The 20,838-nt window shown below is 38.5% G+C and overlaps 2 protein-coding genes and 1 long non-coding RNA gene across 6 annotated transcripts in view; all 3 read right to left on the bottom strand.

Annotated features, from left to right (window-relative positions):
* Positions 1–329: 329 nt before the first annotated feature.
* Positions 330–14,265, bottom strand: LOC124274584. Of its 2 annotated transcripts, XR_006897981.1 has the most exons (11): positions 13,759–14,265; positions 11,750–11,915; positions 10,675–10,737; positions 9,835–9,846; positions 8,607–8,740; positions 7,570–7,661; positions 7,042–7,202; positions 5,694–5,973; positions 3,380–3,480; positions 1,865–3,061; positions 330–1,823 (listed from the first exon to the last, which is right to left on the bottom strand). XR_006897981.1 is itself a non-coding variant. In XM_046709947.1 (10 exons), the coding sequence occupies exons 1-9, from the start codon at positions 14,143–14,145 to the stop codon at positions 3,423–3,425; spliced, it is 1,353 nt and encodes a 450-aa protein (XP_046565903.1). In that variant the 5' UTR covers positions 14,146–14,265; the 3' UTR covers positions 330–3,061; positions 3,380–3,422. The 2 variants fall into 2 exon arrangements, 1 of the variants encoding a protein (XP_046565903.1); XM_046709947.1 differs by having other exon boundaries at positions 330–3,061.
* A 14-nt stretch (positions 14,266–14,279) lies between these two features.
* On the bottom strand, positions 14,280–17,653 carry LOC124274586. Its single transcript, XR_006897982.1, has 3 exons — positions 17,580–17,653; positions 17,045–17,158; positions 14,280–14,415 (listed from the first exon to the last, which is right to left on the bottom strand). It is a non-coding gene; the product is annotated as an uncharacterized LOC124274586 (long non-coding RNA).
* Positions 17,654–19,157: 1,504 nt separating this feature from the next.
* The window catches only part of LOC124274585 (whirlin-like), a 56,003-nt gene continuing 54,322 nt past the window's right edge, over positions 19,158–20,838 (bottom strand). For all 3 annotated transcript variants that reach the window (XM_046709949.1, XM_046709951.1, XM_046709950.1), the window contains exon 5: positions 19,158–19,258. The gene's annotated coding sequence lies outside the window, so the exon portion shown is untranslated. The remainder of the gene's footprint in view (positions 19,259–20,838) is intronic.

Raw genomic sequence — 20,838 nt, 5'->3', positions numbered from 1 at the left:
AACAGCATGAGCATTGAACTGGGATACAATGACATGTGTCAACCAAGTCAGTTGGCCATACCACCCAATCCCGTTAGTCGCCAATTAAGACAAGAATGGTTGCTGAAGACCAATTCTAACAAGAATCTTCACGGGTGACTAATTTCAGAATGTTCTAACCATAGTACATTATAATTTATATGCATTTCGACTGTAGTATACAGTAAGTTCCTGGGACAAAAAGATCCAGTTCGTTATTTCCGTCCATTCATTATCAACTTCTCTATAGGCATAGAACTATTTTCAGACATCCTGGCTGTTCATTCTACACAATAACAAATCACCATGGCAACACTTCCTTGACTTTTATTGCAAGGAATAACACCACAACCCTGAAAATGATTATCATGGAATGTGCAGAAACATTCAATAAAAATCAATAAATATATTTAAAACAACATGCACGGAATGATTGATGCGCAAGTCATGTTGAAAACATAATAAGAATTTCTTACACATACTTGTCGTATCTGTAACACCACCCAATAATGTTTGTGATGAGTTTCTAATATATAAAGATATAAATGAAGAATTCTGCATTTTTCAATCATCTCATTAATTCCTGACATGCTACTGTGACTATTAAAACTGTACACATGAAAACACTGGTTACTATCTACAGCACCTTCCTCTCAAGCACCTGTTCAGTGATGAGTAAACAAGAACAATATCAAACTCAGAACATTATACCCTAAAACATGACTTATGTGTGAGTTATGCACTTAAAAAATAAATACCCTGAACAAAAAACAGAATTATGAATATTTAAGAGGAAACGACTTTGTAGTGAAACCTGATCACAAAAGTTTATAAAAATATTTCCCAAGATATTTATGATCCCTGTTTTGTTCAGTATATGTCATTAATATCTGCTAATTAGTACGATACATCACACTTTTCAAGACAATAATGCTATATCAGTTAACATGGAATGTATTAACATGTGATTCATGTACATGATTCATGATTCATCTTCACAAGGCTCAACCACCTTCACAGATTCACTACAGTTTCCAAACACGACAAATTTTCATTTCTGGTTTTCAACAAATAATACAAATCTGCATGATTTGGTAGTATTCCTTTTTAGATGTATAAAAAACACACCACCAACAAGCCGATACCAGTAGATGACAGGATTTTCTTGTTTTTTCAGTTGTGGAATAATGATGATTCATCTTTCATAATCTATTACAGAACATATTTTCTTGCCAATGGTCCCAGGTACGTTAAGAAACTGACACTAGATACACGGTCTCTGGAATTCAGGAAATATGGTTACAAAGCTGCTTATGTTGGACCCAAGCCTCCTGACACATAGGAGACGTGGTGTGATGTGTGGTCCAGCTGGTACCATGGGTTCATTCTCTCACTGTTGGGCGATGGTTTGTACCCTCCAGAACCTGGTACACGTTGTCTGGTCACTGAAGTAAAGTCTTCCTACCATGTACTCTTTCTTCACACCAACTTACGTCTTGTTTCGACTCATCCTCTACACATGACTATGGCAACAGAAGACCTTGTACAAGTTGTCACTATGGTAACTCTTAAAACCACTGTACATGTCATCACCATAGTAACACTTGATCACCATATACTGTTGCTAGGATTTTACTACTGTTTCTCTCATACTCTAAGTACTTGTACAATGGGTTTACACTGTTACACTATGTATGATATTGATAACACATGTAGGAAGGCTATACTGTGTAGGATAACACACTAGTAAGGTTACAGATTTACACGGTGTTGGATAATACACAGGAAGGGTTACACTGTTACACCTTTGAATAACTTACAGATAGGGAGGGTTACACTTGTACACCATGTTCGATAACATGTGTAGGGAAGGCACTGTTATACCAGGTTGGATAACACAGATAATGAGGTGTTGGATAACATGCAGATGGGGAGGGTTACAGTATGACACCATGTTGGATAAAACACTTGAAGGAAGTGTTACATTGCTTGGGATAACACAGGGAGGGTTTCATTGTTACACTGTGAGATAACAAAGGCAGGTTGGGTTACACTTCTTACTTACCCGGTAAGTTAAGACACATGGATGTGGTAGATTGACACACGTTTTTGATGACACACATGGGAGGGATTGACACACATGGGTTAAATGGCACTCAAGCTGCTTGAAGGATATGTATTACGCACACACTGGTTGGTTGACACACATTGGTTGGTTGACATACATTGGTTGGTTGACATACATTAGTTGGTTGATATACATTGGTTGGATGGCACAAAGGCTACTTGCAGGATATGTATTACACACATTGGTTGGTTGACACACAGGCTGCTTGAAGGATATATATTACATGCACCCAGGCTGGTTGACACACCTGGGTTGGTTGACACACAGGATGGTTTACACCCCTAGGATGGGTTGACACACAGGATGGTTTACACCCCAAGGATGGGTTGACACACATAGTCTGGTTGTGGGGTAGTACAATACACATTAGGTCATGTCAAACATAGATGTTTATACCCCATGTTGGGAATAAATCAGATATCACATGGAGGCCACTCTGATAATGTCTCTAAACAACATGGCTCTCTTGATCACTGATGGTGCATTCTATTCTCTGATGCCTCATGTAACATCACCATAGTCTAACACTGTGCAATGGCTAAAATGACCTTCACCTTGGTCACAAAAATACATGGACACAGGAATTAGACAAATGAAGGTGTCTAAAATGTCTCAAGTTTTAGTCTCCTTTTGAAAAGGTTGTTTTTTATTTTCATCCTCATCTAACGAGGGAAAAACAATTAACAGTAACTTTTCCATACATGTTAGACCACATTATTTCAGCCCGCTGAAGTTGTCCGACTGTTTGTTGGTGAAGACTCTAGGGAGTCAAGCAGTACGCTTGTCCGTGTTAATCTCCAGCTTCACCATGGTGGTGGCCTTGCTGTTGAAGGCCTTCTCCAGCAGCTCCTCTCCGTCATCCACACTGAACCCATTGAGACTCTGACTGTCCACTGATATCAACGTCACACCAGGCTGAAATACACACACACACCATACATCACTGTCAGTACAACAATCCCAGATATACAACCCTCATAAATGTTTCACAACCCCATGTATGAAGCCACCCTACATTTACATCATTAGGACAGGATTTTGGCATAACATTGTCAGAACATGAGGTCAATCTAAGTCGAAATACTGAAGTTTATGTTGTAGACAATTACAAGTATTCACTACTGTCAGCATCAAGACACCACACAGTGCATGAGATGAGTCATTTTTAATGAAAACATATTATATTAAGATGAGGACTAATTTGACTTGAAATAGCTAAGGGAGACAACTCACCTGGAGTTTTTCTTCATCTGCAGCTGCAGTGTCAACTAGCACTTCATCGATACGAAGTGGTAGAAAAACTTGACCGATAAGGCCCCCTCTCAAGTGGAGACCTGGAAGGGCAAACATCTCTGTACAAGAAGCAGCAATTTGATTTTATAACAGAAACATACACTGTTAAACAAAATTCAACAAGTCATAATTCAGTTGTGCATGTACATTCTCAGTTTTTACACACTGCATCTAATGATGACTTTATACTTTTATATAACTGTCCGGAAGATAGCACACCAGGCATGACCAATTTTTTTGCAAACACAGTGATCTGAGATGAAAGAAAAACATTATGCTGGAATAAAATTGTCGTAATTACTTAATATAATGAGTAGGTTGAATGCAAAAGTTTTATATAACAGAAAACTACAGAAGCTCATTCTTCCCAGCAAAACACCATTTCATAATTTCAGTTACAAAATCAGTTACAGATTTTCACAATGAATGTGTGTTTTGCAGACTAATGAGCAGGCAATGAGGGGATGATATGCTACATGAAGCAGGAAGGTAACTAATGTTCTAAGGTCAAGGTCACACAGACAACAAAGGATAGGCTTTGACTCAAATGTTGGCAATATAAAACAAATAATTCATACTGCAATATCTACAAAAGAAAATATTTGCAAACAAAAAGGTTTCAGTTCGTTTAAGGAAAAGAATTCTATGTCTGTAAGAAATCCAAATCCTGTTAAAAGTATTAGAAAAAGAGTTCTCTTGCATCCAGATACGTATTTCTATTTGTTTAAAAATGTATTAATTTTACATGGAATCCCAACCACAAGATCAGGACAGTTTTAGAGGAAGTAGAGATGTGTCAAACCCATTTTCAACTGATCAAAGACACGATCCAGCAACTCCATCCTGAGAATCTTTGGAAATTCTTTGGAAAAGCATTATGGATATGGGCTGGGGTGAATATATATGCACTGACTTATTTTCAGTGAAATATTTATATGGAAAATTATATCAATCTTTTGCACTTTAGTGTACATTAATTACATCACAAAACATGTCAGTTGGCACAATGGCTATTCAGACCAACCATCTGTCTGCTATAGGTTTTGACAACCCAACTGACCAATCACAGCTCACTGCCACAATGGGGAGATAACTTGGTGTTCTTGTTTTCGGTGGGTGGAATAAATATTAAAACAGACCCCCAAACATGGAACCTGTCACAAATTGCAACAAAGCTAAGAATACTGACAACTCTTATCAAAAACAAACCAAATGCCCAGATAACATTCTGCCATACCTGACAAAACTGAACTGACAGTTAGCTCACACAGTGTCAGTGACAGTAGTGTCTACACACTGATACAATTCAAAAGAACTCTTTATTCTAAGAAAGGCTGGATTCCAGGACTGAAACCAAGCTATCCCAACTCCAAGAGATTCTGGAAAGGCTGGATTCCAGGGCTGAAACCAAGCTATCCCAACTCCAAGAGATTCTGGAAAGCGTACCTAAAGTTTTCTTTAGCTTAGGGACAAACACGACTGTTGAATTTACGTGTGGTATGTCATCCTTATTATTGAAAATTTGCCGAATTGTGCGTCTGAAAACATATTAAGTAATACATAACTAAAACATAATACTATTTTCTTTGGCACCCAGTTTAAGACATTATTACATAAAACTGAACTGAGGTATTTAAAGATACAGATAGGAATGGCGGGGGAAGATACGGAAGAAGTCATTGCTGTTCTTCCTTATCAGTTTCAGGACAACTTCTAGGGAGGGCTGATATGTAACAAATGTTTTGACACACCTCTTCATTCCTTTAACGAAACGATTTCGATATTTCATCAAGTTAATTAAGAAATGAGTTATGCCAAATGGCTACCAAACAGAAAGAGGTGATAATGGTATTGTATATTTTCTTTAAAACAGGAAAAGTGTCAAAACCTTATCCCCAAATGAATATTGATCATGAAAATGTGCCTGTTCCTGACCCCTTTATTGGTCAAGTGGATTAAGGGTGGGAGGTTCACTGCCTTGGCTGCATCCTAGTACACAATGTTAAAAGATGGTACTTGTTGTTGCTCAGCCTGCTCAGGATTAAGGGGATAAAACAAGGACTAATTGTTTTGGCGTCTGAGTCACTTATCTTAATCACTTCTGGAAATAACAATGGGCAAATCCATAAAACAAGAACAAAATGGTAGAACTATAAATTCACTGAGCAGAAGTCACAAGGTAGTTAGACTTCTCTTAATTTATTTCAATAAACTTTTGAACAAAACTCGACCAACAAACTGGTCAATGTCTTACTTCTGCCCACTGTCAGCGACGTGGTTGAGCTTTACCCAGTGGATCGGCTGTGGACTGGTTGGTTTGTGTTCTGACGTTATGGCGGACGTCTCCTTGAGATGGATCGGTTTCGTCGCAACTGGTGGGGATGCAACGGGTGTGACTGCAACTGGTTTGACCGCATCGTGATGGGGATTGTCGAAACTTGAGTGACTCTTCATGGTCTCTAGAACCTTGGACGCTGTCCTCTTATCCTGCTCATGCTGATCTACTGTCTTGATGTGGAAGTGACCGTTTTCATCTGGAAAAAGCAGGGGTGGTGATTTTTAATACATTCGTTTATGTGTAGGCTTTAACCAGTGGTTTATTTTTGTGATTATAAAAGCAGAATGGAAAATACATGGAATGGTAAGATGAGAATAAAATATGGTTAGGCAATAGTTCAAGCATGTGAGTGATTTATGCAACACTAGAAACTGATTTCAAACATTGTACCCATGTAAGAAATGGAACCCAAGCCTTTGGAGTGATGAGTGAACCACTAGGCCATTCCACCATCCCCTGCAGCATTTCCAACATGGTCAGAGTCAGATACACAATATTGTAAGAACAAATAATGAAAATAAATGTTGCCAGGTAATGGTGGGTGGTTGCATAAGGAATGGAAAAGAAAACTGAGCAATGCCAAACAATCAACCAGGTCCTGTGTGCACAAAGCAACCCTAGTGTTACAGCTATCATAAGACTATGTTTAAAGATGGGAGATACGATCATCTTTGCTCTGTACACATGGGTCAAGATCTAGTGCTGGGAATTGGCTGAAATCTCACAATTGATGATTGTTTTATTACCAACAAACAATCATCGAAAAAAATTGGTTCTAGTCATTTTTCAGATTTTCCTATGCAGGTTGTTAATGCAGGTAAGTATAACATGATGCAACTCGCTTCTTAAAGTGATGACTAATATATCATGAACATGAACTTCCTGGAGTCCTCAAGAAATATTCAGTCATGACTTTTCATATAGTGAAGTGAGTTTTCTAAGAATTAAACAAGTTTTCAGGCCCTGACAACTTCGAAGATATGTTCCATCGTCAAGTATTCAAAGAGTAAAACAGTAGTTCCAAAATCGTTTGTGTTAGATTATGAGTAAATGTGATCGATTGCTTGGTCGTTTGGTCACTACGACAAATCTTCGATTATTTCAATTAATCGGAACACCACTATCAAGATCACACTTTTTTTACCACCAGGTGTCGATGCACTACGATGGTCATAAATAGTTCCAAGTCTAATCATATCTTGCAAGCATTTTTTGTGGACTATTCTGTCAGTGAACCTCTATGGTGGGACAAGAGAGTACCTACCCAACACGGTGGTCATGAGCTGTTTCTTGGGCCGATCCTTAATACTCTCTCGATGACGAAGTGGCAGATGCAGCTTGGTAGATAAATCTTCGTATCGCTCTATCTCATAGAAGTTGACCATATTGTCAAAGCGTGCTATGTGGTACGGGTAGATAACACCCCTGTCAACAAAACATAAGGGCATGTGGTGTATGGCAACTTCACACATTGAGTCAAGATTTGGCTGATTTCAGGAACACTGCAGTTAGTGGTGTCCTCAGAATGATAATGGTGTCTCTGGTGTCTGATGAATATATGATATAGTCACCTAGTTTAGCTTGACACCTCTGAAGAGAGGCCTACATCTTAAAATGGTGTCCAATTCTCCCAGTGAAAGTCTATGTTTTTTGTGATGTCTAAATAGCCTAATGTCCCTGAGGAGAAACTTTTAGGTTAATGGTGGTTAAATGTTCCCCAGTTGAGCTACATACCAGAGTAGTTTACATGTTATATGGTGATAAAGTGGTGTCAAAGTGCTGCCCAACTAACCTGACATCCCTGAGGAGAAGCATCTTTTCTGGCTTGTCCAGTATCTTCAGGAGTGCCTTCACCAGCGAGTCCAGATCCTTGTTCTCATGGTACTGGGTAACAGGGACATAGGTCAACATACACATTGTATATAACAGATATATAACTATAACTGGGATATATGAGGCATTCACTATGATGGAAATATATCATGTTCACCATCAAGACTTGGTGACAGGTACTGACCATTAAGGTGAGATAGAAGCCATTGGTTTTCAAGATAAGACAACAGGTACTGGGCATCAAGGGGATATGACAGATAATGGTTATTCAAGAAGACATACCATGTATTGACAACCTTTTGGCTTCATCAGGTATTGAGTACCAAGGGGATATAACAGGTACTGACCACCAAGGGGATATAACAGGTACTGACCACCAAGGGGATATAACATGTACTGACCACCAAGGGGATATAACAGGTACTGACCACCAAGGGGATATAACAGGTACTGACCACCATGGGGATATAACAAGTACTGACCACCAAGGGGATATAACAAGTACTGACCACCAAGGGGATATAGATGTAACAGGTTCTAACAGGTATTGATGAACAAGAGGATGTAACAGGTTCTAACAGGTATTGATGATCAAGAGGATGTAACAGGTTTGCACCATCAAGGAGAATGTATGAGGTATTGATCACCAAGGTGAAATAACAGGTATCGACCATCATGGGGATATTACAGCTAATGACAATGGGGACCACCTTTTGGGCACAGCAGGTATTGTTAAAGAGAGTGTAACAGATATTGATTACCAAGGTGATACAACAGGTATTTACTATCAAGATGATATAACAGGTCTTAACAAACAAGGTGTGGTAACAGGTATTAACTACAAGGTGAAATAACAGATAATGACCATCGTTGAGGTTTAACAGATATTGGCCATCAAGGTTACACAACCGGTATGGGTCATCCAGGGTATAGAACAGCTATTGACTATAGTGGGGATAGAAGAGGTACTGATTATCAAGGGGATTTGCCACTCACTGATTCCACCAGCCTGATGACTTCATTGCTCTCGTTCTCTGGCAACTTCTCCTTAGCGTTTCTCTTGAGGATGGCCATCTTGTTGGGGTCAATACTGGCCTGGGTCAGCAGGGGAGGGCGAGACTGGTCAGTGCCTACAAAAGTTGCACTGTGTTACGGCAACCAGTTTGTCATATCAAACTTAGCACTTACATAATTTACAAATTTCAAATAACCATATCTTATTCTTAAACAAGTTATGTCACTACCAGTTCTGTTTGAAGAGAAGATTGCATTTATCTTCAATAAGTATGGTTGAAGACAGGAGATATTGAGACTTAAAACAAAGCATTGGGTATTTTTTCACAGTTTACACTTCACTTCTGCAAAATTATGTGAGATTTGACAAAAACAAAAACTATGAAAATATATTGGTTAGGCCTTTGATATCATATGAAGCACTAAGTTTGAAATACTTTGAACATACTTTCCTAGCTCTGACAGAAGTAATGAAAACTAGTCTGAAATGCTTCACTATAAATGTTAGCTATGGAAACATAGAAGACAAAATATTATGGATGTCAACTTATTCTTTATTGTATACACAACGTTTCAGAGCTTTTCCTTGCCCCTTTGTCAGGTGAAAAGACAGAAACATAAATAAGTATGCTGTAAGTAATTAGATTCCGAGTATATATGATGGAGTGAGTGAGTTTAGTTTTACGCCGCACTCAGCAATATTCCAGCTATATGGCAGCGGTCTGTAAATAATCGAGTCTGGACCAGACAATCCAGTGATCAACAGCATGAGCATGGATCTGTGTCAACCAAGCCAGCGAGCCTGACCACCCGATATATATGATGGAGAAACTGCTTCTTTTTTAAAGCTCTGCTTAATGAGCAGTCTTCCCCACAAATTGTTATAAGAAGTAATTGAAAATATAAGATGTTTTATGAATTTGACTTGTGATATATTATTTACAAACAACACTAAATGATAAACTTGATATTCAAAATGTCAGCTTCTCATATCTACCATTTGTATTCACCTAAATTGTCACCTACAGAACATTAAAACGTAAATAGATAAACAATATGTTTCTTCAGGTCTAACAAAAATTACTTTAATGTTTCATAGATTGTAAAGGGTTTTTGGGGACTACTTTGCCAATATTATAACTTTGTTAATGCTTGTCCACAAAACATGACAACAAAAACATGTGGTTGAAAAATGAAAAATCTAACTTACCTTTCTTTTTTTCTGAAACAATAAAGGAAACACACACCAAAAATAGAGTGACAAATAATGAAAAAAAAATCAAGTCCTCCCATGTACAAGTGACTGAGGCAAGTGAGAAAAATCATGCATTTTGCTTCATTAGATATAGAGCTCTGAATGAGGTAGGTGGTTTGGTTGGGTTTGTTGGGCCTAGAGGATAAAGCATCTGCCCTAAGAGTGAAGGGTTGGGGGTTCAGTCCCTTGGTTGAGTTATACCACAGACAACAAAAGATGGAACTTGTTTTTTCTATGCCTGCACACTGCATTATGGGGATAACACACTGACTGGTTGGCTCACAGTTTGCTTATTACGTGTGAGTGGAGCATCTTATCACAATAGGTTAACACAACATAACTATCAGCTGTGCTGGTGCACATGCAAGCACACACATAGATGAACATCATTTTATCAGGGCAAATCCCTTAAAGGTGATATTAACCCAAATTCACTTCACCTGGAGAACCATAACATTAAAAAATTCAATATTTTGAGGTAAAAATCGGAACAGTCATGCTAATCCTACACCTGAAAAACAACAACACAATTCACCACTGATGTCATTTACAGACGAGATGTCAGGGATTGGTAACTGGATTAAAACCATAGCCATTAAGTAAAGAATTGGTGCACTGTGATATGTTGTGTCCAGAAACTAAAACTCAGTGTACTCCATATAATCAGTGAGACTGAACACAATATCCATGGTAAATCTGCTGGGTAATGGTAAAAGTTAGGGTGGAAATCTTTAGTGGAAGTTGGCAGGATAAGTAAATGGTAATGCTGGGAGCAGAAAGACAGCGAGTACTTACTTCTAACGCTGCCTTTCAGTTTAGATTTGAGACGTGACCACGTCCCCTTCTTGCCATCAGATTCTGAAACAGGCAGTCTCAGCTATATGATATACCAAACATAAAAAGTTTGAGATCAAGAAGATGTTTTGAGGAAAATTTGATGAAAGTCACTGCGCTCAATCTTCACAACAAAATTATAATCTCTAATGTTTCTGTTTGAATGTATATCACTGATTCCTGAGGAATGTATAAACAATACAATCACAAGGCTCTGTAGCTCACCTAAATCATTCTCTAATATTTGTAATATTTAATTATAAGGCCACAGTAAATGGTTAAACAAGAATATGCACAAATAAGTAACAGATCTTTTGATACAACATAACATGTTGGACATCTCACAATTATGACAGGGGAAATGACTTAGTAAAGGACATGTACAATATCATTGCTATGGCAACCACATTTAAACTTGTATCAGATATTCAGAGAGCACATATTAGACAATTTTCACACAAATCGAGCTTGAGGGATTTTCAGTATCATCACCATGTTCAAAACTGAATCAGAATTCTCATGGATTGGGACTGTGAGCCTTAACATGTTTGCAAATTGAATTTCTTTCTTGCTATAACCTCTCAAATCTTTTAAACTGGATATCTCACAACATAATTAACTTGGTAAATTAAAAAAAGGGTGATTAGAAAATCATGGTCTAAATCAATGAAAACAAATGTAAAAAATATTTTGAGGCTTTGCTCCTCATAAAAAACGCCCTGCATAGCATATAATGTCATCCTACTGTTGAACCTAATGACAAATTCTAGGAGGCTGATGACCTGTCATGACTGAGTGTTGTATAGACTAATGCTTAGTCTCTGAATATATATAATTTTGATAGTAACAAACAAGCCCATTTAAATTGAAAAGGAGCCCTAGGGAGACCAGAGATTCAGAACTCCTGAACCTGAGGAAATCTAGACTTGCTTTATTTAGGGCTTTAGCACTGCAGAGAGAGCTTGGCAGTAGGGAAATTACTGTGGTCCAGGGACTGTGAGACAGACTAAGTGTTGTAGTACCAGTCATAGTTTACCTTTCTTGGATTGGTCGATCTGTATTACGGCTCGGTTGCTGAGATGTGACTGCCTGTCTTCCAGCATCTTCAGCTGCTCCTGGAAGTCCTGGATTACCTCCTCTTCCTCCGGGGTCATGGAGCCGTTACTGGTGGTTCTGGTCTTCTCCACCTTCTTCTTGTTGACCTGGTGGCCAGACAAATACCACGGTAAACTATGGACCAGTCACTTCATATTCTGGCAAGGTAGGCTGGGATGGTCTTGACAAAATGTAATTTATTCAAGAAAATAGTAGAAAAACATATTTGTCAAACAGAAAAATCAAACTGTAAGTTTGATATGACTGATGTAATAAAAAATGTAATTGTTTCTCTCCTCCTTTTCAAGAAACACACCACGTGTTGAAGCAGTGACAAAGAAAATATCCAGTCTGTAAAATACACTTTGGTGTGTCTATTTATTAAAAAGAAAACTGCTTTATTACTATTGCCTGCCAGGAAGCACTTATTTATTCATATAGCAGTGAATTATATGGAGGTCAATGTTAACACAGTCTTGATAAATGCCCGGTATCTCCTAGATTACTTCTATGATTGTAACTTCAGTAGTTTCAGAATAAAATTAGTAGCAGTATTATATCATACCAAGGGTCTTTACTCTGTAAAACTCAGGTTTAGAACTCATCTGAGATCGTGTCCAGTAACATCAGAGTGTAGAACTAAAATAGCTTTGGGGAAAATCTCCATTGAGAAGCAGAAGGATGGAGGGATAGGAGAGATGACTGTAAGAACAAACTCTGTGGCAGGAGAAGATAACTCTGCACAGCTTGTGGCAACTCAGACCACTGGGGTTTCCCCATAACTCAATCAACAAACATGTTATGGAACTTGTGTTTTTCTCTTCTGTCATCTGTTGAGCAGGATGGAGCATAGTTCAGATATCATAAAAATGAACAGGTATTTAATGCTGACATTGCAATATAAAGCACAGATACAACTGTTTTTCATTTAAGCATTTATACTTAACATACTACATGATAGATAAGCCCAAATCATTTGTGAATGAATTTGTATTTGTTAGTCATGTTATTTATTATTTTAAATGTATTACCAAATATTTGTCCAAAGACGTTTTACACATATATTGATATGCTTTATATATATATCATGCATATATTAATATCCTCCCTTGGATCCACAAGTGAACTGACAAACACATGTTCAAGAACAAAGAGAGAGAAGTCAGACGAGCTGTTGGTCTCTTAGGATCTACTCATACCACATGCAACTAAATGAGATTGAGGGGCATACTCCCTTTGGTAGTGCATGTCATTGCAAGAGAGCAGTCTATGTTGATGATGTCAATCACTGGATTGCCTGGTCCAGACTGGATTATTTACATGTGGCCTTAAGGCCAGGGCAATTTTATTTTTTGTTTTACGGATCCTCTGGTCATATCTTTTCAAGAATAAGAATACAAATAAAAATTTATTTAAAAAAAAGAAAGAAAAAAATCCTCATGTTTTTTATTGGCCAAAAATGTAAATTTACAAAAAAATATTTTTTGGATTCTTTTTTTTCCTCCATATATACTTCATAAATTACCAAAAATAAAATACCTTTAGTATTTAAAAGGAAAATTATTTTAACTAGTGGTTTTTATTTTTTTAATTTTTTCCCTCCTGCCTTTAGGTTTTCTGAGGACAAAAATCTGTAAAACAAGAAATAAAATTGGTCTGGCCTAAACACCAAACACACAAGACCCATGAAGATCTGGGTTAGAATTTGTCTTCAAATTGTTGTAAGAGGTGACTAACAGGATCGGTTGGTTAGTCTTACTGACTTGGATGACACATGTGGTTGTGTCCCAATTGCGTAGAACAATGCTCATGCTTTTGATCACTGAACTGACTGGTCGAGACACGATTAATAACAGCCACCACCATATAGCTGGAATATTGCTGAGTGTGGCGTTAAACAACAACCAGCCAACCAACAAACCAACCAACCAACCAACCAGATATACTGACCTTGCTATAGACTGGTTCCTCTACTTCCGTCTCAATGACAGTGTCCACGGTGTCAATCCCATTCTGTTGGTGCACGGGAACACTATTTTTTGGTATGACATATTCCTCCAAGTTTAGAGGTCGGTCCCTTGTTGACTCATTTATTTCTTGTAGTGAGACATACTGACCTCTTGAATTTGTGTTAGCATAAACAGGGTTTGTCCGTATTTGAGTTGCCTCCCTTTGGCTGTAATTATCAGAAATGTACACATCGGGCCAATTCTCCGATCTCCCTATTTCTGCTGACTCATAATGCTGTCGTAATTCATTCTCATAGATGGTTTTCGACGTACTGGGGTAAACTCTTTGTTCTTGATGTCTCTTAATCTTTCCCCGAATCGGTGTCATTCATGTCATGTCCATTTAACCGAACAAAGTGAGCATCATAATCATCATCCTTCAGCCGGAGGTCAGTGGTGTCATCCTGCCTGAACTCGTAAACATTTTCTTCATGATAGATGAGACTGCCGCTGCGTGACTCGCTGGGCAGGTAGATGGTCGACGGAACATGGTCAACACTTCTGTTGAAGGGTAAAGGTGTAGCGTATTGTGGCGTGGTGCGGATGTGCAAGGTGCTGTGTCTACTCGATATAGGGCTGTCAAACATGGCTACTCTACCTGCAAGAAGCAGAATACAAATTTGTTCATAAAGCAGCATTTAAATATAAAATTTGTTCATGCATGTTTTTCATTGTTTGTTTTGACGTTTAATGCAGCAATATTTCAGATATATGATGGTGACTGCGAATAATCAGATCTTGTTCAAACAGTGAGTGAGTGAGTGAATTTTGCTTTACGCCACACTCAGCAATATTCCAGATATATGGCAGCGTTCTGTAAATAATCGAGTCTGGAAAGACAATCCAGTGATCAACAGCATGAGCATCGACCTGCGCAACTGGGAACCGATGACATGTGTCAACCAAGCCAGCAAGCCTGACCACCCGATCCAGTTAGTCGCCTCTTACGTCAAGCATGGGTTATTGAAGGTTCATTCTCACCTGGACCTTCACAAGCCCAGGGATTTGTCTTGTGAGCCACAAACCGTCAGGTTACCATGACACATACGTCAGCTAAGCCTGAACACCCAGCCATATCATTGCCTCTTATGACCGAAACAGGTTGCTGGGGCCACTTGCTAATTTTAAACAGTCAGATTAGATTTGATATGTCGTTGACCGTGTCTTTAAGCAGATTATTGTATTGCTTTATATGCCAAGGGACATACAGTCGAGCACCGTTGTCTCGATATTCATGGCACCAAGAAAAAATATCGAGTTATCCGAACTTCGAGACATCCGACCAGGCCATATCATCACATATCACTTTGAAAGAAAACAAAACAAAAAGTAGATTTCATGTGTGTTTGTATATTTCCACAAATCTGTGAACGCATCTAGGGCCAGTCACGTGATCACACAAAACCCTCATTGGATTTTCAGTATGTTTTGATTCGAAACTATAATCCATTATCAGTAGTGTTTAGTCGTAACAGTTAGTACTTCCTAATTAATTCCTTCTTAATTAATCCTAATTAAATAACAAACAAGTGACACCTTCAACTCAATTAGCCCTAATTAGTTTACACTACCGCATCCCTTTGATTCATGCTGCCCCGTGTTTAATAGTGTGGTAACAACCTCAGTTCATAAGGACACTTACACATGAAAGAAAGGTAGGTGAATATCGAGTTTCTTTGCAAATACTGAGTTAAAAAGGTAATTTTGCTTGTTGGGACCATGAAAATATATCGAAATATCCGAAATATTGAGACATCCGTATCGAGTTAAAAGAGCTTGAAGAATGATAAATTATGAAGGATTTTGCCAGGACCAAGATGTTATATCGAGACAACTGAGATATTGAGTTATCAGAGTTCGACACAACAGTGCTCAGCTGTAACTCCATCTACCGACATTCACTGTACCCCTTTAAAAAACATAACAATTACATTTTTCGATGAAATTTCCATTCATACACATACACATAAGTTGTTTCCTGCTGTTGTGATACTGCCGATATACAGCAGAGTGCAACAACCAATCAAACGTTCCTTCACATCACGCACATATCATAATCTCATTACATTCAGATCCTAGTTCTTGCTGCTGCTAAACATAGATAAAACATAATATATACCATTTATTAGACATTTGGAAGTTTTGTTTTCTTCAGTTATAAAAAAGATTCATAATACAGCATTTGTCACTGTAACTTTCAGAGTGTTGTCTGGAAGGAAGAGTCACCAATCAAGTGCTGTGGACCTCAAGAAAATCAGTTTCTGATTGGCTAATGTAAACTTCTTGTTAGTCATTTGATTGATTGGTCCAAGTTATTAAAAGGTCATTTTGATGCCACCTGTAATTTGATGTCCTCAGATCTCTGTACAGCAGCGAGCACTAAGATTGAATGAAAACGACACATCTAAAAAAATAAATAAAATTACACCAAAAAACAAAACAAACCCAAAATAAAACAGTTTTTTTAGCTGTATCAAACTTTTTGACTAAATGGCACATTTGTAGAAAAATGTTTAAATATATACTCAAAAATATATAAATCAACTCCCAATATAATAATAAATAATATAAAAAGGACACTTTGGTAATACATGCCCATGGCACTAGAATATAAGATAAAATACAACAATATTTACTGAAACTATGGAAGAAAACTTGATTTAAGAAAGTTGACCAGTCCAAAAACTCGGAGTAATAGGAAATGAATATATAAAAACTACTTGCTAATTTATGTGGGACAGATGCAAAAAATCTTTTTGTATCTTTGGAAAATAATGGACAACGGTTGGGTAAAAATGGTGTAATGTCACATGAAATCAACTCCAAGGGCTTTTCAATACTTACAGAAATCAGATCCTGTCACTTAAATAACATTCCAAATTTCTTGGACCACTGACACAAAATGTAAAATAATCAAAGGGATGTTTATATCACTATAAAACAGAATTTCATAAACATCATAAAAAGTCATATTTTTCATTTATAATATTTCTATTTATAAATATCTCGTATATGATATATGTAAGGAATCTAACCAGTCAAAGATTACTACCTTTAATTTTGTTAAATACCTACAAAATTTTCACTATCAACATCCATTAATTCTGCCCTGCCAAAAAGAGTGTTTGGTTTAATGAGTATTCACATCCAAATATGACAAGCGACAACATCAAGGCGTATTTAGCTGAGTCCCAGAACCCAAGCAAACTGAGAAAAAGGACTCGAACCTATCAAAAGTGACGACTATAGGAATGGACTGCCCAACCTGAGTTCCGATGAGCTCGGTCACTCCACGTGTACTCTGCAAATAGTTCCTTGTAGGCTGGATAACGTCCCACTTCCTGAAACAAGAACATCTTTTGTTAAAAACATTCCCCTTCTTAAGTTACCTTCTATACAGGTAATGCCAGAGTATTGCAGACCGATTCTGCCTTGGATTGCCAAAGGCAAGATAATTGGCCCCGATTTGGCATGGAAATCCAAGAGGAGACAAGTATGGGGTACTGTGGGACCTTGGGACCTTGTCTGCCTGGGAATCTTTAGGGTACAGGGACCTGGTAAGCCCCAGAATTCCATGGCAAAACAAGTATCGGGTGCTGTGACCTTGTCTGCCTGTTAACTCAATGGCACCCTTTGGATAACTCATACTATCATGTAAAATATCCCTGTGGCAAAAGCAAAGAGAATTCCCAATGAGTCTTGGTGTAACATGATAAACAGTCGATATCTGACACTTATAGTTACAGCATGACAAGTCCTTACCCTCAACGTAAGTACAAGATTGGGATTTGTACGCAGGAAGTCAGCTGCTGCACTATGGGAGATTCTGGTGAAGTCGGTACCATTGACATCCAGTATCTGGTCTCCGGTACACACACCGTTCTTCTCAGCTAGGCCACCAGGGTCCACTCTGTAACAGAAGCTCATCCATTAATACATAGCATAATTCTTGGTCAAATACTGAGATGTAACATATGTTATATTTGGGATTACACTTACTCAGTAAAGTACAGATTCTAGTACTTTTTTTTGGATGAGTCCCATCTGGGATTTAAACCCACACCCTCAAAGTCAGCCGCTTAACCCGTTCAGACACCACCTCCAGTGGAAGCCATGGTCGCTGAGCGGGTTAGGCGGCTGACTTTGTGTGCTGGCGATTAGAGGACTGACTCTGGGGCGGTGGGGTAGCCTAGTGGTTAAAGCATTGGCTCGTCACGCCGAAGACCCGGGTTCGAATCCCCACATGGGTACAATGAGTGAAGCCCATTTCTGGTGTCCCCCGCCGTGATGTTGCTGGAATATTGCTAAAAGCGGCGTAAAACCAAACTCAGTCAGTCAGTCAAACACTGAGATGCTGAGGGTCCTCTTCAACAAGGAGTTAATGCCAAGCCATCATAAATCTGTACTCAAATACAGGGGTAGACTAACATCTGGTTTCTGAAATGAACATATTTCACAGAAAGAAACAGTTCCTAAATTATATACATAAAATTAAAATAAAAAGGCTCCAAGAGACTTTAGACTTTCCACATAATTATTATGCCCTTGCAAGGGCTATATATTTGTTTCAGGGTCTGTATACTGGGGTTCCAACATTCAGTTTTAAGAGACTTTTGTTGTACTAGCCTGAGACCAACAAGCCATGGGTCCTGTTCAAAAGACAGTTAAAGCAAGGGTAATCCATTAAATGTAAATCTGTACTTATGAACACAAGCACTTCCTCATGACCACTGAGTAATCTTGAGACACAGAAGTCCAAGGTCAACAGCCAGGTAACACCACGTGGTAAGCAGAAGTTGTACGCACATGGAATGGGGTAAAATATGGAAGCCATTTAAATTCACACATTTTTACCGATGTTACTGTAAACTAGCAGTCAATGGAAAACGAGGCAGTAATCAGTTCGTGATTTTTGATTGGGGTAAAATAAGCAAGCTACAATAAGTTTGTTGCTACAACAAATATGATACTTAGAGAAACAAAATATATTATGCATTTTCTGTCAACTACACTTCGTTTCGATCCGTGAGTAGATGCAATATATATGATTGTGAATTCTTTGAATAATGTGGACCAAAGTTATAATTATTGGTAACTGCCAGTTGTCTGTGGTCTGTGTTTGCCGCGATTAGGACCCCATCGCTGGGGATCGGCTTATGCACGAAACATACCATTTTGACACTGATTTTATGGGTCAAGTTTGGGGGTCGTCTTATCCATGGGGTCGGCTTATAGACGGTAATATACGGTACCTTGACACAAAGATGCCCAGGCCATATTCACTGCCGCCCCTGATGTTGAGTCCAATGAAGTCAGTGCTGTTGACGGTCTTCACTGCCACTCGTTTCTCCCGGAGATGTTGGCGGTCAAGGCCTGAGATGTGGTATGTGTCCGGGTCTGTAGGTGCGGCAGAAATGATGTCACCTTCATGGACGTCATACCTGTAACAGTGTTCACACAACTACAAGACCACACCCAATATATAGCAAGCACTAAGTAAGATCCTGGTGAATAAACGGCTCGTTCATCATGGCAGTTGAGATCCTTGTTTCTCAGGACATATTTCAAAACTGTCTAAGCAGGATATTGCTAGGGATTCAGTGGTATTTGGTTGGTCAACCAAGCAACATTTTATGCATTTATGTTTCATAACAATAAAGAAACGCTGAAGACCCGGGTTCGATTCCCCACATGGGTACAATCGAACCCGGGTCCGTTGAGCACTCGTCAGTCATTGCTGGTTGAAATAAGGGGTGATGACATAGCCTAGTAGTTAAAGCATTCGCTTGTTGTGCTGAAGACCCGGGTTTGATTCCCTACATGGGTACAATGTGTGAAACCCATTTCTGGTGTTCAATCCCATGATATTGCTGGAATATTGCTAAAAGTGGCGTAAAACCAAACTCAGTCATTCTAAATCCTGTTCAAAGACTCTACTAAAGAAAATATCAAAACAGGATTTAGAAGTGAAACACATTGAAACAGGAATTTGTGCCCATCAAAATAAAAAAGTTGACTAAGCCTTGAAGTGATTTGATCATCAACATGGGAACAAAGTGTGAATTACATTGTTAGTGTATACCAGTGTAGGAAAGATAGCCCGTCCCAACGTCCGAGACGGGTGAATTTTGTGGAGGACCGGTTCAAAAAATATCTAGTCCGTCCTCATGTCGGGTCAATTTTAGCAAACCAATGACATATATATAATGATTATAACCTTTTTGAATATTTACTGCCGAAGGTGTTTTATTTATATTTGGAGGACAGGCTAGATTTTGGCAGGACTGGTAAAAATTTGACCTGCCAGTCCTGTGGACAGGCTAGATTTTCTACATCTTTCCTACACTGTGTATACCCTCTAGATATTGCAGAAGTATTGCCCTTCACTCACTCACACACCCACACACTGCTCATAATATAAATCACAGGATTGTCTGGTTCAGACTGAAATATTTACATGCCACATAGCTTGAACATGCATTGCTGTGGTGTTAACCAACAAGCAAACACAGACCACAACAGAAGCTTTGAAATGCCAGCTACTTCAAGTCCTATAATTCGATCCAATATAACACTGTACACAACAGTGTATATCACGTCACATAAATATTTTATCAACACATGTAATATACACGTCAAACATTGTTGCTCCTTGTACGACCCTATGGCTGCAGCCGATAAACACAGGATGCCCCGGGAGATGAAGAAGTGCTTCAGCATGTTCGTATTCATACTTGCAGCGCATGTGAAAGTGTACAGAAATAGAGCTATCTTAGAGGTCTGTCAGTTTCACTCCACTTGATAAAGTGCATGTCAATATCTCCAGACATCTAAAGATTTTCGAGTCAATAGTGTTTGAAGAGTGGCAACTGAACCTCCAACAATGATTCATTTAGTATACTGAGTCGGCTACATGCAATAACTGGATAGGTGTAAGACAGGTGTAACAAATTTACCTGTACAGGTATTGTATATGAGTAATTGGATCCATGTGATTAAATTAGTCAGTTCTTCTTCATTA

This window comes from Haliotis rubra, unplaced genomic scaffold (assembly GCF_003918875.1).
Source record: "Haliotis rubra isolate DU_JTF1 unplaced genomic scaffold, ASM391887v1 Scf192, whole genome shotgun sequence".
Lineage (NCBI taxonomy): Eukaryota > Metazoa > Mollusca > Gastropoda > Lepetellida > Haliotidae > Haliotis > Haliotis rubra.
This window is presented reverse-complemented; position numbering and strand designations above follow the sequence as displayed.